This window comes from Erpetoichthys calabaricus, chromosome 4 (genome assembly GCF_900747795.2).
Source record: "Erpetoichthys calabaricus chromosome 4, fErpCal1.3, whole genome shotgun sequence".
In the NCBI taxonomy this organism is placed as follows: domain Eukaryota; kingdom Metazoa; phylum Chordata; class Cladistia; order Polypteriformes; family Polypteridae; genus Erpetoichthys; species Erpetoichthys calabaricus.
Genome location: NC_041397.2, coordinates 114,607,787 through 114,623,143, shown reverse-complemented (window position 1 = coordinate 114,623,143; position 15,357 = coordinate 114,607,787). Strand labels below are relative to the sequence as shown.

General features: G+C 36.9%; 1 protein-coding gene across 3 annotated transcripts in view; it reads right to left on the bottom strand.

Annotated features, from left to right (window-relative positions):
* Positions 1–258: 258 nt before the first annotated feature.
* atp7b (ATPase copper transporting beta) overlaps positions 259–15,357 on the bottom strand; it is a 158,618-nt gene continuing 143,519 nt past the window's right edge. For all 3 annotated transcript variants that reach the window (XM_051926253.1, XM_051926251.1, XM_028799700.2), the window contains 2 exons: positions 3,978–4,080; positions 259–2,273 (listed from right to left, as the gene is read on the bottom strand). In XM_051926253.1, the coding sequence (XP_051782213.1) occupies positions 2,039–2,273; positions 3,978–4,080 (338 nt within the window). In that variant the 3' untranslated portion in view covers positions 259–2,038. The remainder of the gene's footprint in view (positions 2,274–3,977; positions 4,081–15,357) is intronic.

Sequence of the window (15,357 nt, the reverse complement as noted above, 5' to 3'; positions counted from 1 at the left end):
ACCTTGCAAGCAGGTCCTCCTACTTACAGGGAAAACCTGGGGATTGGTAGCAAGTCTGGCACTCCAGCCATCGTAAAAAGCTTCAAACTGTTCCTGTTTGCTGCTGAGGTGTCACCCACTACATTTGCATCTAATCCAGCGCATATTCCCATCAAACAAAGCAAACTTCTGAACCGCCTGGGAGAATTAGAATTACGATTGTAATAGTATAATTTATCAAGTATATTGTACATTGATAAAAGAAAACATGAAGATGGATTTCTTAAAAATATATTTATTTGGTACATTTAAATAGAGTTTATGAATTCATATTTTGGCTGTGCATTGTTTTTTTATACATATGAAACATTCTAAATTTCATTAAGTTCAACTTAACAAACAAAAAATACATCCACAATGCCACAAATAGTAAATCTTTTTAAGTAATTAAGAGAAGCTACTATAAATTTCAACATTGTCAGTGGATAATTAGGTTACACATCCAATGCAGAACAATCCTGAATTAGCAGAACTGTTAAAAGCGTAGATATGTAATGTGGACAATAGTTTTGTTATCTTGTTATATAATAACATAAATTGTTTTGTACATACATTATACTGTATATTGCCTGTAGTGTTAAGGTGTTAAATAGCCCATTATAAATTAAGAGTTTGCATGTAAACACACTTTACTGGAAACTTGTGCAAATAACATAAAAAACACATCACACTGTTGTTAGAAAAAGACAAATGGAATTAAACCAAACCTGAAATTGCTGCTATCACTGCATCATCTACTCTTCCATTCCTGAACCCACTGTTTCTAGTAAGGGGATACAAGGAGCTGAGGACATCAGTCAGCAATGGATGGAACAGACACCCGTCTATCACAAGGTACACAGCCCACTGGGACAGTTTAGAGTTGCTAGTTAAAAAATACAGGATACTGGTGGGAGCAGGAGTACCTGGGAAAATACGGTGTGAGCAGGAAAGTGAGACACAGACAGTGGCTGAGGTGAGAATCAAACGCTGATGACTCGGGACGAGAGGCAGCAACACTAACCACTGGCCCAATGTGCATCTTATAACAAAATAAAAAACAAGATTAAAATTTTAGAGCTTCTGGTGCATTTCTTCGCTTATAAAATACAAACATAGGTAGATAAATATGACAAATTTAATTCTACTAATTTAGCAAATAACAAACATTTCAAGGAACAATGAACATTACAGGGCTATTAATTTAATTTCACATCTTTAAGTGCCCAAGTACAGTCAATAAAAGACACTAATACTGCACCAACTTTAAAAAAAAAAAAACACAGATTATATCAAAGATTTGTGAACAAACACAAACATATTTTGTTAAACAAAATCATATGTTCCATATGTTCATTTCCACAGATTACAATACTGTATATTTTAAACTGAATAAATATAATTTTAACTTTATGACTACCCTTAAAACAAGAAGTTCTATTTAACTGGTTTGTTATTGACAGAGAGTTTTTCTCAAAAAATAGAGCAAAAGAAAGAAATATCATGGACATGGTGTTTCGCCTTAATTATAGTTTTAGTAAAATTATTTTTGATATCTCATTCCATATTTCAATTCTATTTAAGTTTAATTTTATGTCTTGAAAATCAAAATGTAAAGTTGGTTAGAACCTTGTTCTTATGAAAACATTTAAATTTGCACATTTAATTCAGTTTAATCATTGATTATGATCTTTGGATATTATAGATAATATTTTTTTAGAGAGAATGTTTACACAATGGCTAATAAAGTAAATGTCACTTTACTGGAAAAACAGATAAAATGTATTTTTTAATGGCTGCTGACACTGCACTGTATTTTTAGGCTTAGAACAGTAAAGTATTAGCAGTGGTCCCATTCAAAGTTTTCTGGACTACATTCCACAAAATGTGGATACCAGTTGTCAAGATGAGAATTGTTCACATCTATAGTTGAATTTGAGAAAAAAATGAATTCTTCATTTACAGGATAAATTGTGAACATAATGTGATACAGTACTTTTGTGTCCATGCTCATGCTGTCCTAGACTATCTGTTCTCCATCACTGCCTGCCCCCAACAAAGAGCACTTGTCATATTTATCCTCTACTGGATCTTTGTAGTTGGAAGCCAGAGATGCTTGTTTCCTATGACTTAATGTCAATAAATCATGTCTCCGGTCATCCATCCCAACATGCACACTGATCTCTGAGGGATTCAGGGATTTCATGCGACCTTGAGCACGAGCCTCATATTTCTCTTGGTCTGGCTTCTTGTAGCTAGAATTAAAAGAAAAAAAAGATATACATTATCCCATTTCTGTCAATCTTCTGTTTTTCTTATTTTACACTCTATGAAGGAAACTATAGCCAAAAGACAGTTATTTCTGTTTATTCTGCACACGTACCGAACCTATGAAGAAGACTGTCTCTAACCAGCAATGACAGTATGAAAAACAGTTACCGGAAACCATTTACGATCCACAACTTTGCAACTTTTTTTCCCATTCAAATTAAATTCTATTAACATTTTAGCGTAAGCCACTCTAATTCAGAGTTCATAAGAAATGTAATGGTGTACTTCATGAGGTACAAATACATAATAAACAAGAATAGTTGTGTCAAACATTTGAAATAGTAAAATGTGTGTCTCAGTTTATATGTTTTAAGTCTAAATATTCTCAATTGTAATAAAAATTTGTCATTTTCATCCTCTGATAGAGGTCCATTGAGGACTAGATTCCTAATAAAGGATCAAAAAATAAAAATAACATCACATTCGTAATCACTGACGTTGAAATAGTTTAAAATGACATCCCACATGATTGTGTTTGAAATTTGTCATTTTTATCTTTCTGGGAGTGGCTCTTAGGGGTCTAATCTAATATCAAAATTATCATCATATTCGCAAGTCGTTTTGCTCATTTTTGTTGCAGACACCTGTTAGTTTACTCTTTTCCATAAGGGTGTAATTATCTGCACAAAATATGGTCCAAAATGGTCTAAAAATGAGGGATTTGTGGTTATAGAAGGCCAAAAATAGAGGGAACCCCAAAGAGCTCAATATCTTGCACAACTAGATATAAAGATGAGCCAAATAATATATCATATGTGGGGGTTTTCTCATACTGGTGAGTCAGGAGGCGCTGGACAAAAAAACTGAAGTGATTTCAATGCGTTCTTAAGTAATTCTTATGAACACAATAAAAATCCAAAGAGAACTTGATTGAGATACCTGTTAAAATTACAAATACATTTAAACATTTAAATTAAAACTACATTTGAAAGATTGATCTGTTAGGATATGAGTGCTCCTCTAATACTTAATAGAAATATCTAAGCATGAATAGCTACAGCTTATCTAAACACTCGCATTTATATTCATAGTGGCCTAAATAATGTAATGACTGAGCAATATCCTCTTTAATAAAATCCCTGTGTGCGTCCAGGTGTCCGTGTGTGTGTGTCTTCTGGTGAAGTGCGCATGCGCGGGGCACGGTGCGACGTGCGATATTACTGTCAGAGAAAGTTAGAGGCGTTTTACGGAAATACAAACCAGTATTACTGCGAGAGGAAATTAAAGGAACACAGTACAGTGACGCATATTACAGCCACATACAAGCCAGTATTACTGTCAGAGGAGATTAAAAGCATATTACTGACGCGCACGCATGTATTACCGCCAGAGAAAATTAAAGGTATATTACGGACGTACAAGACAGTATTACTGTCACAGAAAATTAAAGACACACAATACACGGCGGCAGCCCAGGAAGAACGGTCAGCTCAGCAAGTAAACATCAACAAAAGAAAGGCTGAAAGAAAGAAAAATACGACCAACAAAAACAATGAGGTCAAAGTCCCTTGCCATTTAATATAGACTGTTCCCACTAATGTTTATGCATTACTGTTCCAGCGCCCGTTATTGTAACGGGCTAAATGACTAGTAAATTAATAATAGTTTAATTCTATCATGGTACATACAGTTTGAGAAGTAAAGATGAAACCACAACTGAGACTGAAGAAGCCGCCATAGCTGCAGAACCCATCCAGGGCTGTAATATCAGGCCCACAGGTAAGAAAACACCTACAAATACCAAAAGAACCCAAATCAAGCATGACATACTGAAACATGGTTAAAGACAAACAACAACAATTGGAGGCAGCTTCATTTCTTTAGCATGTTCTGGTATTTTTATTCCTTATTTTATTAGAAGTGATCTGAAATAAACAAGTCTTGTATGCCCTAATTGCTAAAATAATTCAACACCCACCTGTACACCTGTATCTCTGTGTAGATAAGCATTAACATTTTGTTATAAGAACACAAGTCAAGATCAGACCTCACAACACATCCCAAAATAATGTCAGCAGGCTAACACATCTCTGAAGTAGCATTACCAGCTTGCAAGAGCAGAACCTGTTACATCCACCAAAACCTTTAACAGTGGATAAAAAAATAAAATAAAACTCCACTATATTTGTTGTGCTCATTCACCAATATTCAAATTAATGGTAACCTGGAATCTATATGTAGATTTGATTAGTTTTCACTTCAAAGAACTCACAAACAGCTTAGACCAGGTTTATATTTCACATGACGCGACGCATGCTCCAGCGGACGCTCCTACTACACAAGCGTTTTACTGTTTATACTTGCGCGCCTACTTTACGTAAATCTGGAAGAATCCACCAGGTGGCAGTGCGAGATGATATCACGGTGAGAACAGGTTCGGCTTCTGGGATGACATTTACGATAGTCTGCTTTAATGATAAAGTAAACTACGAGGTTAAAGTGGAAATTTTGAGATTAAAGCCGAAATGTCCACTTTAATCACAAAATACATCTTTTCACCATGTCCTTAATTTTTTTCTCTGTGGCTCAAATACAGTGCTTTACATAATGTTGCTGTTGTGAAGTTGCAAAAAAAAAAAAAAAATGGCACAAAAGATGGTATGTGAGACTTTTAAAATGTACTGTGTCATTACGACCATTCATCAGTCATCAAAGAACGCACATCAATCCCGTAGGATCCGCATAGCGACTTTCTGTCACATGTAGATAGTAAACAGAGGCTCTGACATCACATTCCAACTTTTATCACACTGTGCCCCCCGACTTTTTGCTGGTACTGCAACTCGGGCATGCGTCGCGTAAATTTCTGAGAACCTGCTCAAAGGACGCATCAAATGAATGCTGGAAATGCGTGGCAGCCATGATGCGTGCGCATACGTGTTCTGAGAGTGAAGTATAAACGAGCCCTTAGGCCAGGTTTATACTTCATGCAACGCGACGCATGATCCAGTGGACACTCCTGCTACCAAGTGTTTTACTGTTTATACTTGCGTGCATACTTTACGTAATTCTGGAAGATTCCACCGGATGGCAGTGCAAGATATTATCACGGTGAGAACAGGTTCAGCTTTGCTGTGTTGTGAATTGCCTGGAACACCCATTAAATTCCGATGACACCTTACCGTAATATCTCTGAAAAGGATATTTAATGATTAAATCCATCAATCCAGGGATGTGTCCATTCCAGCTAGCATTGGGCACGAGGCAGAAACAATCCCTGGATGGGGCATCAGCTCATCGCAAGGTGAATACAAGCACACACATACACAAGCGTCATTTTAGTGTCATCAAATCTGCATATCTTTGGAAGGAAACTGGAGTACACTGTGGAAACCCAGAAGGAAAACATGCAAACTCCAGGCAGGGAATACCAGCGACGTGACTCCCTGCGAGACAGCAGCACTACCGCGCCGCTCCCATATGTGTAATTTAACAGTATTCATTATTTAAACAAAGTTAACGATTTATCTGTAAAATGTAATATACTGTACATACTTTAATGCATTTCATCATGAAAATGATATCAAGTATAAATCTAAGGATTTTAAATGTGCAGATAGTTGGAATATCATACATTTAATGTGTTCTGTGTGGTGATCTATTGCTGTTTGCCGCTGCTATCAAGTCAGGAAGAAGCCCCAGAAAAAAAAGACGGCACAAAAGATGGTATGTGAGACTTTTAAAACATATTGTGTCATTACGATCGGGAATATGCAACGCTTGAATATAAAAGCACCACGAATGCATCTGTATGTCAGCATTTTGCTTCACCACATTGAACCATTCATCAAACATCAAAGCGTGCACATCGATCCCGTAGGATCCGCATAGAGGCTTTCTGTGTAGATAGTAAACAAAGACACTGACGTCACATTTCAACTTTTATCACACTGTGCCCCCCGACTTTTTGCTGGTACTGCAACTTATGCACGCGTCACATTAATTTCTGAGGACCTGGTCAGAAGATGTGTCAAATGAACGCTGGGAACACATGGCAGCCATGATGCGTGCACATACGTGTTCTGAGCGCGAAGTATAAGCGAGCCCTTACACCTCCCAGCTCCCAGATTCAAACATTGGACAGTAGGAATGGAAATGGAACTGTACAATACTCAATAAGCAAATAAGCCTGCATGTCTCTTTCTTCAAAAATGCATGTCATGGTCCTTTTCCAATCAGAAAGTGTCGCTGCTGTGGAAAACATTGTGCATTGTTCCTGTTTCATAGAAGGCAGGCACAGAGACATGCAGGTGGATAAGTGAATGGTATCCTGGATAATGGACTACCTGGCAGGCAGACTGCAGTTTATGAGACTCAAGGACTTTGGTTCTGATATGGATGTGATCAACAATGGAGCACCACAAGGAATAGTCCTGTTTCCTTTTCTCCGCACTCTGTACACCTCAAACTATAGATAAAACACCAGATCATGTCACTTGCAGACATTCACAGATAAGGTTTACTGATAAAGGGAATGAGACAGAGTATAGGAGTCAGGAGGAGAACTTTTTTTCTTGGTGCAAAGAGAATTGTCAGCATCTTAATATCAGCAAAACCAAGGTACAGGTATTGACTTTTGCCACAACAAAGAGCCTTTCTGTCTAGTCACTGTTCAAGAAGTGGATATAGAGGTGGTCGACTCCTACAAAAATTTGAATATCCACATTAATGACAGGTTGGACTGGTCTTGGAACACAGAGGAACTGTATAAGAAAAAGCAGAGCATGCTCTTATGAGACTCTGTTCCTTTAATGTGGAAAGTGACATCCTTCACATCTTCTAGAACTCTGTAATGGCTAGTCCAATTTTCTACTCTGTGGTGCGCTGGGCCAGTAACATCACTTCAAGAGAGGCCCACTGAATCAACAATCTAATTAAAAGGGCAAGCTCGATTATAGAATGCCCTCCGGACCCCATGGATGTGGCAGCAAAGGAGAGTGTTAAAACAAAACTACCATATATAATCGTGTGTAAGTTCTCCCTCTTATAAGTCGGGGCTTGAATTTACCTTATAATTTCTAGTATTCTATAACGTTGGTTGTATAAGTCGAATGTGGAAAACTGACGCTAATGATCCAAGAGATTATGATATGCTAACGCCCACCTGAGAGAGTAACCACGCCGCACACTGCCTTTTTTTTCCCTATGTATTGTGCCTACGTGACCACACGGTAATACCTGAACTATTCCGAAGCGACGTTTGCACTGTTCAGTGTTTTTTGTATCTCACACCCTCTGTAAGAGCCATTTCCAAATTACATAAGATTCATAACATAATATTTTACTAGATGACAAAGCATAATCTATGGGAGGTTCCTATAACCCCCATAAATAGAACTGTATTGGTATATTCTTACCATTTGTAATAGCTCTGACTAAACATTATTCTTCAGTTAGTGACCAGCCTTGCCATGTGTAAGGTGTAGAGGGCATAAGGTTTTAAACCGTGCCCGTGCCTACGGGCCTTTTAAGTGTGTGAAGTAACTCGTGCTTATTTAAGTGCAGAACTGTACGCTTATAGTGTACAGAAGAAGTTAAGAATCTTTAAATATAGAAGAAAAAGTAAAGAACCTTTAAGTACAGAAATAACTAAAATTTCTCAAGAAAAGCTAAGTTTAGAGACGATACATTTTTTCTTTTTTCTGCCTTTTATTCTATGTGTGTAACTACTTTTTTCTTTATTCTTGTGTGGATTATTTGCTTTTAACTTTCACTAAATATTTTTAAAACAAACTTTTGGACTGAGAGATTTCTTTTGGCACATGTTTTACCCGTGCTTGATCTCGCCTTATACAGTTAGGTCCATAAATATTTGGACAGAGACAACTTTTTTCTAATTTTGGTTCTGTACATTACCACAATGAATTTTAAATGAAACAACTCAGATGCAGTTGAAGTGCAGACTTTCAGCTTTAATTCAGTGGGATGAACAAAATGATTGCATAAAAATGTGAGGCAACTAAAGCATTTTTTTAACACAATCCCTTCATTTCAGGGGCTCAAAAGTAATTGGACAACTTAAATAACTGGAAATAAAATGTTCATTTCTAATACTTGGTTGAAAACCCTTTGTGGCAATGACAGCCTGACGTCTTGAACTCATGGACATCACCAGATGCTGGGTTTCCTCCTTTTTAATGCTCTGTCAGGCTTTTACTGCAGCGGCTTTCAGTTGCTGTTTGTTTGTTGGCCTTTCTGTCTGAAGTTTAGTCTTAGTTTAGTGAAATGCATGCTCAATTGGGTTAAGATCAGGTGACTGACTTGGCCATTCAAGAATTTTCCACTTCTTTGCTTTAATAAACTCCTGGGTTGATTTGGCTGTATGTTTTGGGTCATTGTCCATTTGTATCTTGAAATGCCGCCCAATCAATTTGACTGCATTTAGCTGGATTTGAGCACACAGTATGTCTCTGAACACCTCAGAATTCATTCGGCTGCTTCTGTCCTGTGTCATATCATCAATAAACACTAGTGTCCCAGTGCCAATGGCAGTCATGCACGCCCAAGCCATCACACTGCCTCCACTGTGTTATACAGATGATATGATATGCTTTGGATAATGAGCTGTTCCACATCTTCTCCATACTTTTTTCTTGCCATCATTCTGGTAGAGGTTGACCTTGGTTTCATCTGTCCAAAGAATGTTTTTCCAGAACTGTGCTGGCATTTTTAGATGTTCTTTAGCAAAGTCCAATCTAGCCTTTCTATTCGTGAGGCTTATGAGTGGCTTGCACCTTGCAGTGCACCCTCTGTATTTACTTTCATGCAGTCTTCTCTTTATGGTAGACTTGGATATCGATACACCTACCCCCTGGAGAGTGTTGTTCACTTGGTTGGCTGTTGTGAAGGGGTTTCTCTTCACCATGGAAATGATTCTGCGATCATCCACCACTGTTGTCTTCCGTGGACGTCCATGTCTTTTTTGCGTTGCTGAGTTCACCAGTGCTTGCTTTCTTTCTCCGGATGTACCAAACTGTAGATTTTGTCACTCGTAATATTGTAGCAATTTCTCGGATGGGTTTTTTCTGTTTTCACAGCTTAAGGATGGCTTCTTTCACCTGCATGGAGAGCTCCTTTGACTGCATGTTGTCTGTTCACAGCAAAATCTTCCACATGCAAGCACCACACCTCAAATCAACTCCAGGCCTTTTATATGCTTAATTGATAATGACATAACGACTTGCCCACACCTGCCCATGAAATAGCCTTTGAGTCAATTGTCCAATTACTTTTGAGCCCCTGAAATGAAGGGATTGTGTTAAAAAATGCTTTAGTTGCCACACATTTTTATGCAATTGTTTTGTTCACCCCACTGAATTAAAGCTGAAAGTCTGCACTACAACTGCATCTGAGTTGTTTCATTTAAAATTCATTGTGGTAATATACAGAACCAAAATTAGAAAAAAGTCGTCTCTGTCCAAATATTTATGGACCTAACTGTACCTCGGCGGGTACACCCTCATACACCTTTATCATAAGAGCATCCCTTATCTACGATGAAACATTCGATCAGAAAAAATTATGAAGGTGTTTTTAAATTAAAAGCAGTTGAAGTGGCGAAAGAAATTGGCAACTGCACTGCTGCAACAAAATTCAATGTGTCTAAGAAACTGGTGCGAGACTGGAGGAAGCCAAGAAGATGTATGAAGAGAAATGCCTAAGACAAAGTCTTCTCTGCAAACTGGCATTGCAAAATCATATCACTGAATGGTTTTCTTAACAAAGACAGAACGGATATGTGATTACAAGGAATATGATAAGAACTGAAGGATTGGAATGGTCCAAAGAGCATCCGGATCAGTGCAATAATTTCAAAGCTTCTTCAGGATGGTGTACCCAGTTCATGACGAGAAAAGATTTAGTGATATGTCAAACAACTAAAATAGCACAGAAACTGCCTGTTGATTTAGAAGACAAGATATTAAGTTTTCAGAGATACATCATCAAGATGAGGAAACAATACAACTTTATTTTATCCCATAAAGGGAATATGGATGAGACTCCTATGTGTTGCGATATGTTGGGCAACAGAACAGTGGACACTAAAGGCGTAAAATTGGTTCTAGTACAGAGTACAGGTCATGAGAAAACATGATTTACAGTGGTGCTGTCGTGTTTAGCTGATGGAACGAAATTGACTCCAATGGTGATATATAAGAGGAAAACAAAACCAAAAATTAAGTTCCCTCCTGGAATCTATGTGTATGTTCACAAAAAAGGTTGGATGGACAAAAATGGGGTAAATTTATGGATGGAAAATGTGTGGAGAAAACGGTTGAATGGCATATTCAATAAATGTTTGTTGGTGTGAGACATGTTTCGCATTCATGTAACTTGACAGAAAAAAGTCACTATTAAAAGAAAATAAAACCATAGCAGCTGTAATACCTGGAGGACTAACTTTGATTTTACAGCCATTAGACGTCTCTCTCTCAACAAACCATTTAAAGACAACGTACGAGAAGAATGGAACAATTGGATGTTAGAAGGTGAAAAATCATATACAAAAAGTGAAACCATGCTAGCTCCCATCACTAGATACCTTGTGTCAATTTGTTCTAAATGTATGGTCGAAAGTAAGAGTTGAAACTGTAATAAAATCGTTTAAAAATGTGGAATTTCAAATGCAATGGAAGGCACAGAGGATGACGCATTATGGGACAATTATGAAGAGGAGGAACACAAGCATGAATTAAATGATTAGGATCCCTATGATGAAATGCTAAATAACGAGGATGAACCCGTTTTCGGAGAGGTTTCAATGTGAGAGGAGGAAGATTAAATAAGATAAAATACCTACTGGTAACTAGGCATTCTGTTGCAATTTCATTTGTTTAATAAAATAAATTTTATTTTTTGTTTGTTTTGTAAAATAAAATTTATTTATGATAAATATACCCATTTTTTGTAACATAACATTTTGTTTTTATTAATTTATATTACAGTACCTATAATAAGAATCAACAGTTACCTAACCTATATCTACAACCATTCAAAAAATGTATTGTATTTTTGAACGGGTGTATAAGTTGGGGTCTGATTTTATGATAGATTTTTCGGGTTTCAAGACCCGACTTATACGCGAATATATATGCTAAGTGCCATTATGAATAATGCTACAGATCCTCCCTCTGACACACTAACAATGAGGACTTTCAGCCAATAAATTATTCAGTAGTAATGTGTCAAAAGACGCTACTGGGGCTCCTTTATATCAGTATTAATACGCCTGCATAATGCATCCTGTCACTGTGACAGCCAACTCAGAATTTTTCTTTCTATTTAATTTTCTTCTTTGTTCAGACCAAAATGTGTGTGTGTATTTATTTACACCTATGAATGTATTTATTCATTTAAAGAGCTTCTGTAAAAGCCAAATTTCTACCTGAGGACAAATAAAGTTTGTTTGTTCTATCTATCTGCTTATATTCACTCTTTGTATTCTCAGAAAACTCTTTGATCCATATCTTCACTATCTTCACCTTGCCACACTTGTCATGCCACATATGGCTTGGCCTCGAAGCGCCCTGGAGGTGAGATTGCAATTATCCAATTCTTTTTCCTTTTTCATACTTTCATGCAATTTCAGGATTACTGCTCCTCTGTTTTACTCCTTTTATGTCATTCTCTTTGCTACAATTCTTCCTTTATTAAAGTTTTCATTCATTTTTTTTCTCAACCAGCACAAGTAATTACATCATCCTAGGTCACTTCAGTCTTTATATTGTTTGCGCTTCTGCTGCTCTACCTTCAGATTTTCTCACTTTCATTTGAGATCACTCAACTGATTTAATCTCCAATTTGCCACACACATACACACTGCTAAAATCTCAGTGCTCTTCAGAAGTACAACTCCAATCTCACAGATACTGTATACTGATGCTATGATAAACTAAAGAAGCCAGATACTCTTGGATGTAGGCCAGAGTGAAAAAAACAGCCTTATCTCTTTGTTTAAGAAAAAAAAAATAGTATGTACACATAGGATAGTGCAAACAAGTGACTAGAGTACTTTTCTCAGGTGATCAATATGGACAAAGTAGCACCAGCATATTGCTCAAGACTCTGCCTCTTTGATGCCTCAATTCTTTCCAGTTATGCCCATCTTATCGCTCTCCACATAACTCACCAACCTTTATTGTTAATACCGTTGGCATTCTCTCCAGTATGCTGCACCTGCTTGTCTTCTTAAGTCTTGCATCACATATACAATTGATACAAGAGTAACTTTTCTTCAATTCCAAATATTTCTTTCATGTTTAAAACTCCTCTTGTTTATAACTCAGCTTATTCAGCATCTGATATATTCAATATCTATATATTTTTTACCTTTTCAACTGGAGTTCAAGCTTTACAACAACACTGACACATCCTTTACCTGGTTTGTAAATTACCTCTTCCTTCAGACCTGAGCCATAGTTCCAAACCTCAAGACAGGTCTTTGATTTTCACCTCATTAACCAGGTGACCAATGGGATATCAAACCTACTTCCAGATTATGACACATTTATCAATATATGGTACCTCAAAATCATAACAGGGCATATAAAAGGTATCAACTACCTTTGAAGTGTTCACATTTTATTTAGCTTTTTTGAGACCAATCCACAGACTCATTAATGTCAAAGTGAAAACAAATCTCTGCAAAGTGGTCCAATTTATTTTAAAAATATAAAATAAAATTATTAATATAATAATATTAAAAATTAAAAATAAAATATAAAAATTGATTGCGTAAGTATTAAGTGGATGCAACTTTGGCAGCCATGACAGCCTTGAGTCTGTGTGCACAGGTCTCTACCAGCATTGCACATCTGGGCACTGACATTTTTCACATTACTCTTTACAAAACTGCTCATGCTCCATCACGTTGCATGCAGATCACAAGTGTACAGCTGTTTTCAAGACCAGCTACAAATTTTCAGTTCGATTGAGATGTGGACTATGACTTAAACACTTCAGAACATTAACATTGCTGTTTATAAGTCACTCCTGTGTAGCTTTAGCTTTATGCTTGAGGTCATTTTCTTGCTGGAAAACAAATCCTCTATAATGCAGGCATCTTGCAGGCTGCATCAGGTTTTTTTTTTTTCTGCATTGATTTTAATCTCTACATTCACAAGCCTTCCAGGGCCTGCTTCAGAGAAGCATCCATAACAAAATGATGCTGTCACCACTATGCTTCATGGTGATGATGGTGCCAAACACGGCGTTTAGCTGAACTACAAGAAGCTTAATTTTGGTCTCATCAAAACATTGAACCTTCTTTCAACTGACTTCAGAGTCTGTCTTTTTTTTTTTTTTTTTTTAAACAGGGTCTTTCTCTTTCTCTGTTGGGACTACAGAAAAGTATATTCTTAAAAGTTAATGATTTGCATATATTCAAAGAAAATAATCAGCATATATGAAAACAAGAATTATTTCCAAATGCATGTTAGTATAGTAAGGGTTAAATCACAAAAAGGCTTGTGCCTGTATATTTTTTATTTTTCTTAGCAAGCTGGAAACCACCAATATTTCATGAGTCAAGGTCAAGTATACAGAGAGAGGCTGACAGGTAAGTCCCCGCTTTTTTCCCAGGTGGCAAAAGTGAGTTGAGGACTAGAAATAACAGTAGCATTTCAGACACCACAAATAGATGCTTTAAGTGCCGAGGAACTGGATAAACCTCTAACGCTAACAGAAGTACTAGATGCTATAAAGTCACTTCAAAGCGGGAAATCAGCAGGCCCTGATGGTTACCCCGTAGAATTTTATAAGAAATTCTACACTCAGCTGGCTCCCCTCTTATTGGCAACATTTACAGAAGCTGGAGACAACCAAATACTACCTCAAACATTTCGACAAGCATTAATCACCGTTTTTACTAAACAAAATAAGGACTTGTTACAATGTGCATCATACAGACCAATTTCACTCCTGAATAATGATGTTAAGATACTCTCAAAAATTCTAGCCAGAAAGTGCTGCCCTCGGTAATATCACAGGATCAAACTGGATTTATTAAAGGCCGACATCTATCTTCCAATCTCCGACGCTTGTTTAATGTTATATATTCACCAGCAAAATCAAACACCCCAGAGATATTACTATCATTAGACGCAGAAAAAGCATTTGATATGATTGAATGGAACTACCTTTTCACTGCACTGGAGAAATTTGGGTTTGGCCCGAATATTTGTACATGGATCAAACTACTGTATACCAATCCAGAAGCTTCAGTTTGTATTAATAACATTTGCTCAGACTACTTTAAGCTAGAACGTGGCACCAGACAAGGATGTCCCTTGTCGCCACTTCTGTTTGCAATCGCTATTGAACCACTGGCGAGTCACTGCCTAAATTCTTATCAGATAAAGGGGATTGTCAGAGAAGGACTGGAATAGAAAATTTCTCTATATGCAGATGATATGGTTTTATATATATCAGACCCGGAAAACACTGTCCCTGCAGTTCTAACAGCACTAACAAAATTTCAAAAGATATCTGGTCTTAAAATTAATCTGAATAAAAGTATACTCTTTCCAGTGAATTCACAAGCATATAAAATTAGATTGGACACCCTACCTTTTACCATAGCATATCAGTTTAAATACCTAGGGGTAAATATCACAAGTAAACATAAAGCTCTTTATCAACAAAATTTTGCCGTCTGTATGGAAAAAATTAAGCAAGACCTAGATAGATGGTCAACCCTTCATCTCTCTAGCCGGAAGAATTAACGTTGTTAAGATGAATATCCTTCCTAAACTTCTTTTTTTATTTCAAAACATTCCAATATATATCAAAAAATCGTTTTTTAAACAGTTAGATTCAACAATAACCTCATTCATTTGGAACTCAAAACACCCACGTATCCGAAGAGCAACCCTACAAAGACCTCAGGCAGAAGGTGGCATGGCTTTACCTAATTTTCAGCTTTATTACTGGGCAGCAAACATACAAGCCATAAAAACCTGGACACAAATAAATGAACATACACAGGCTTGGTCCGCAATGGAAGTAAAA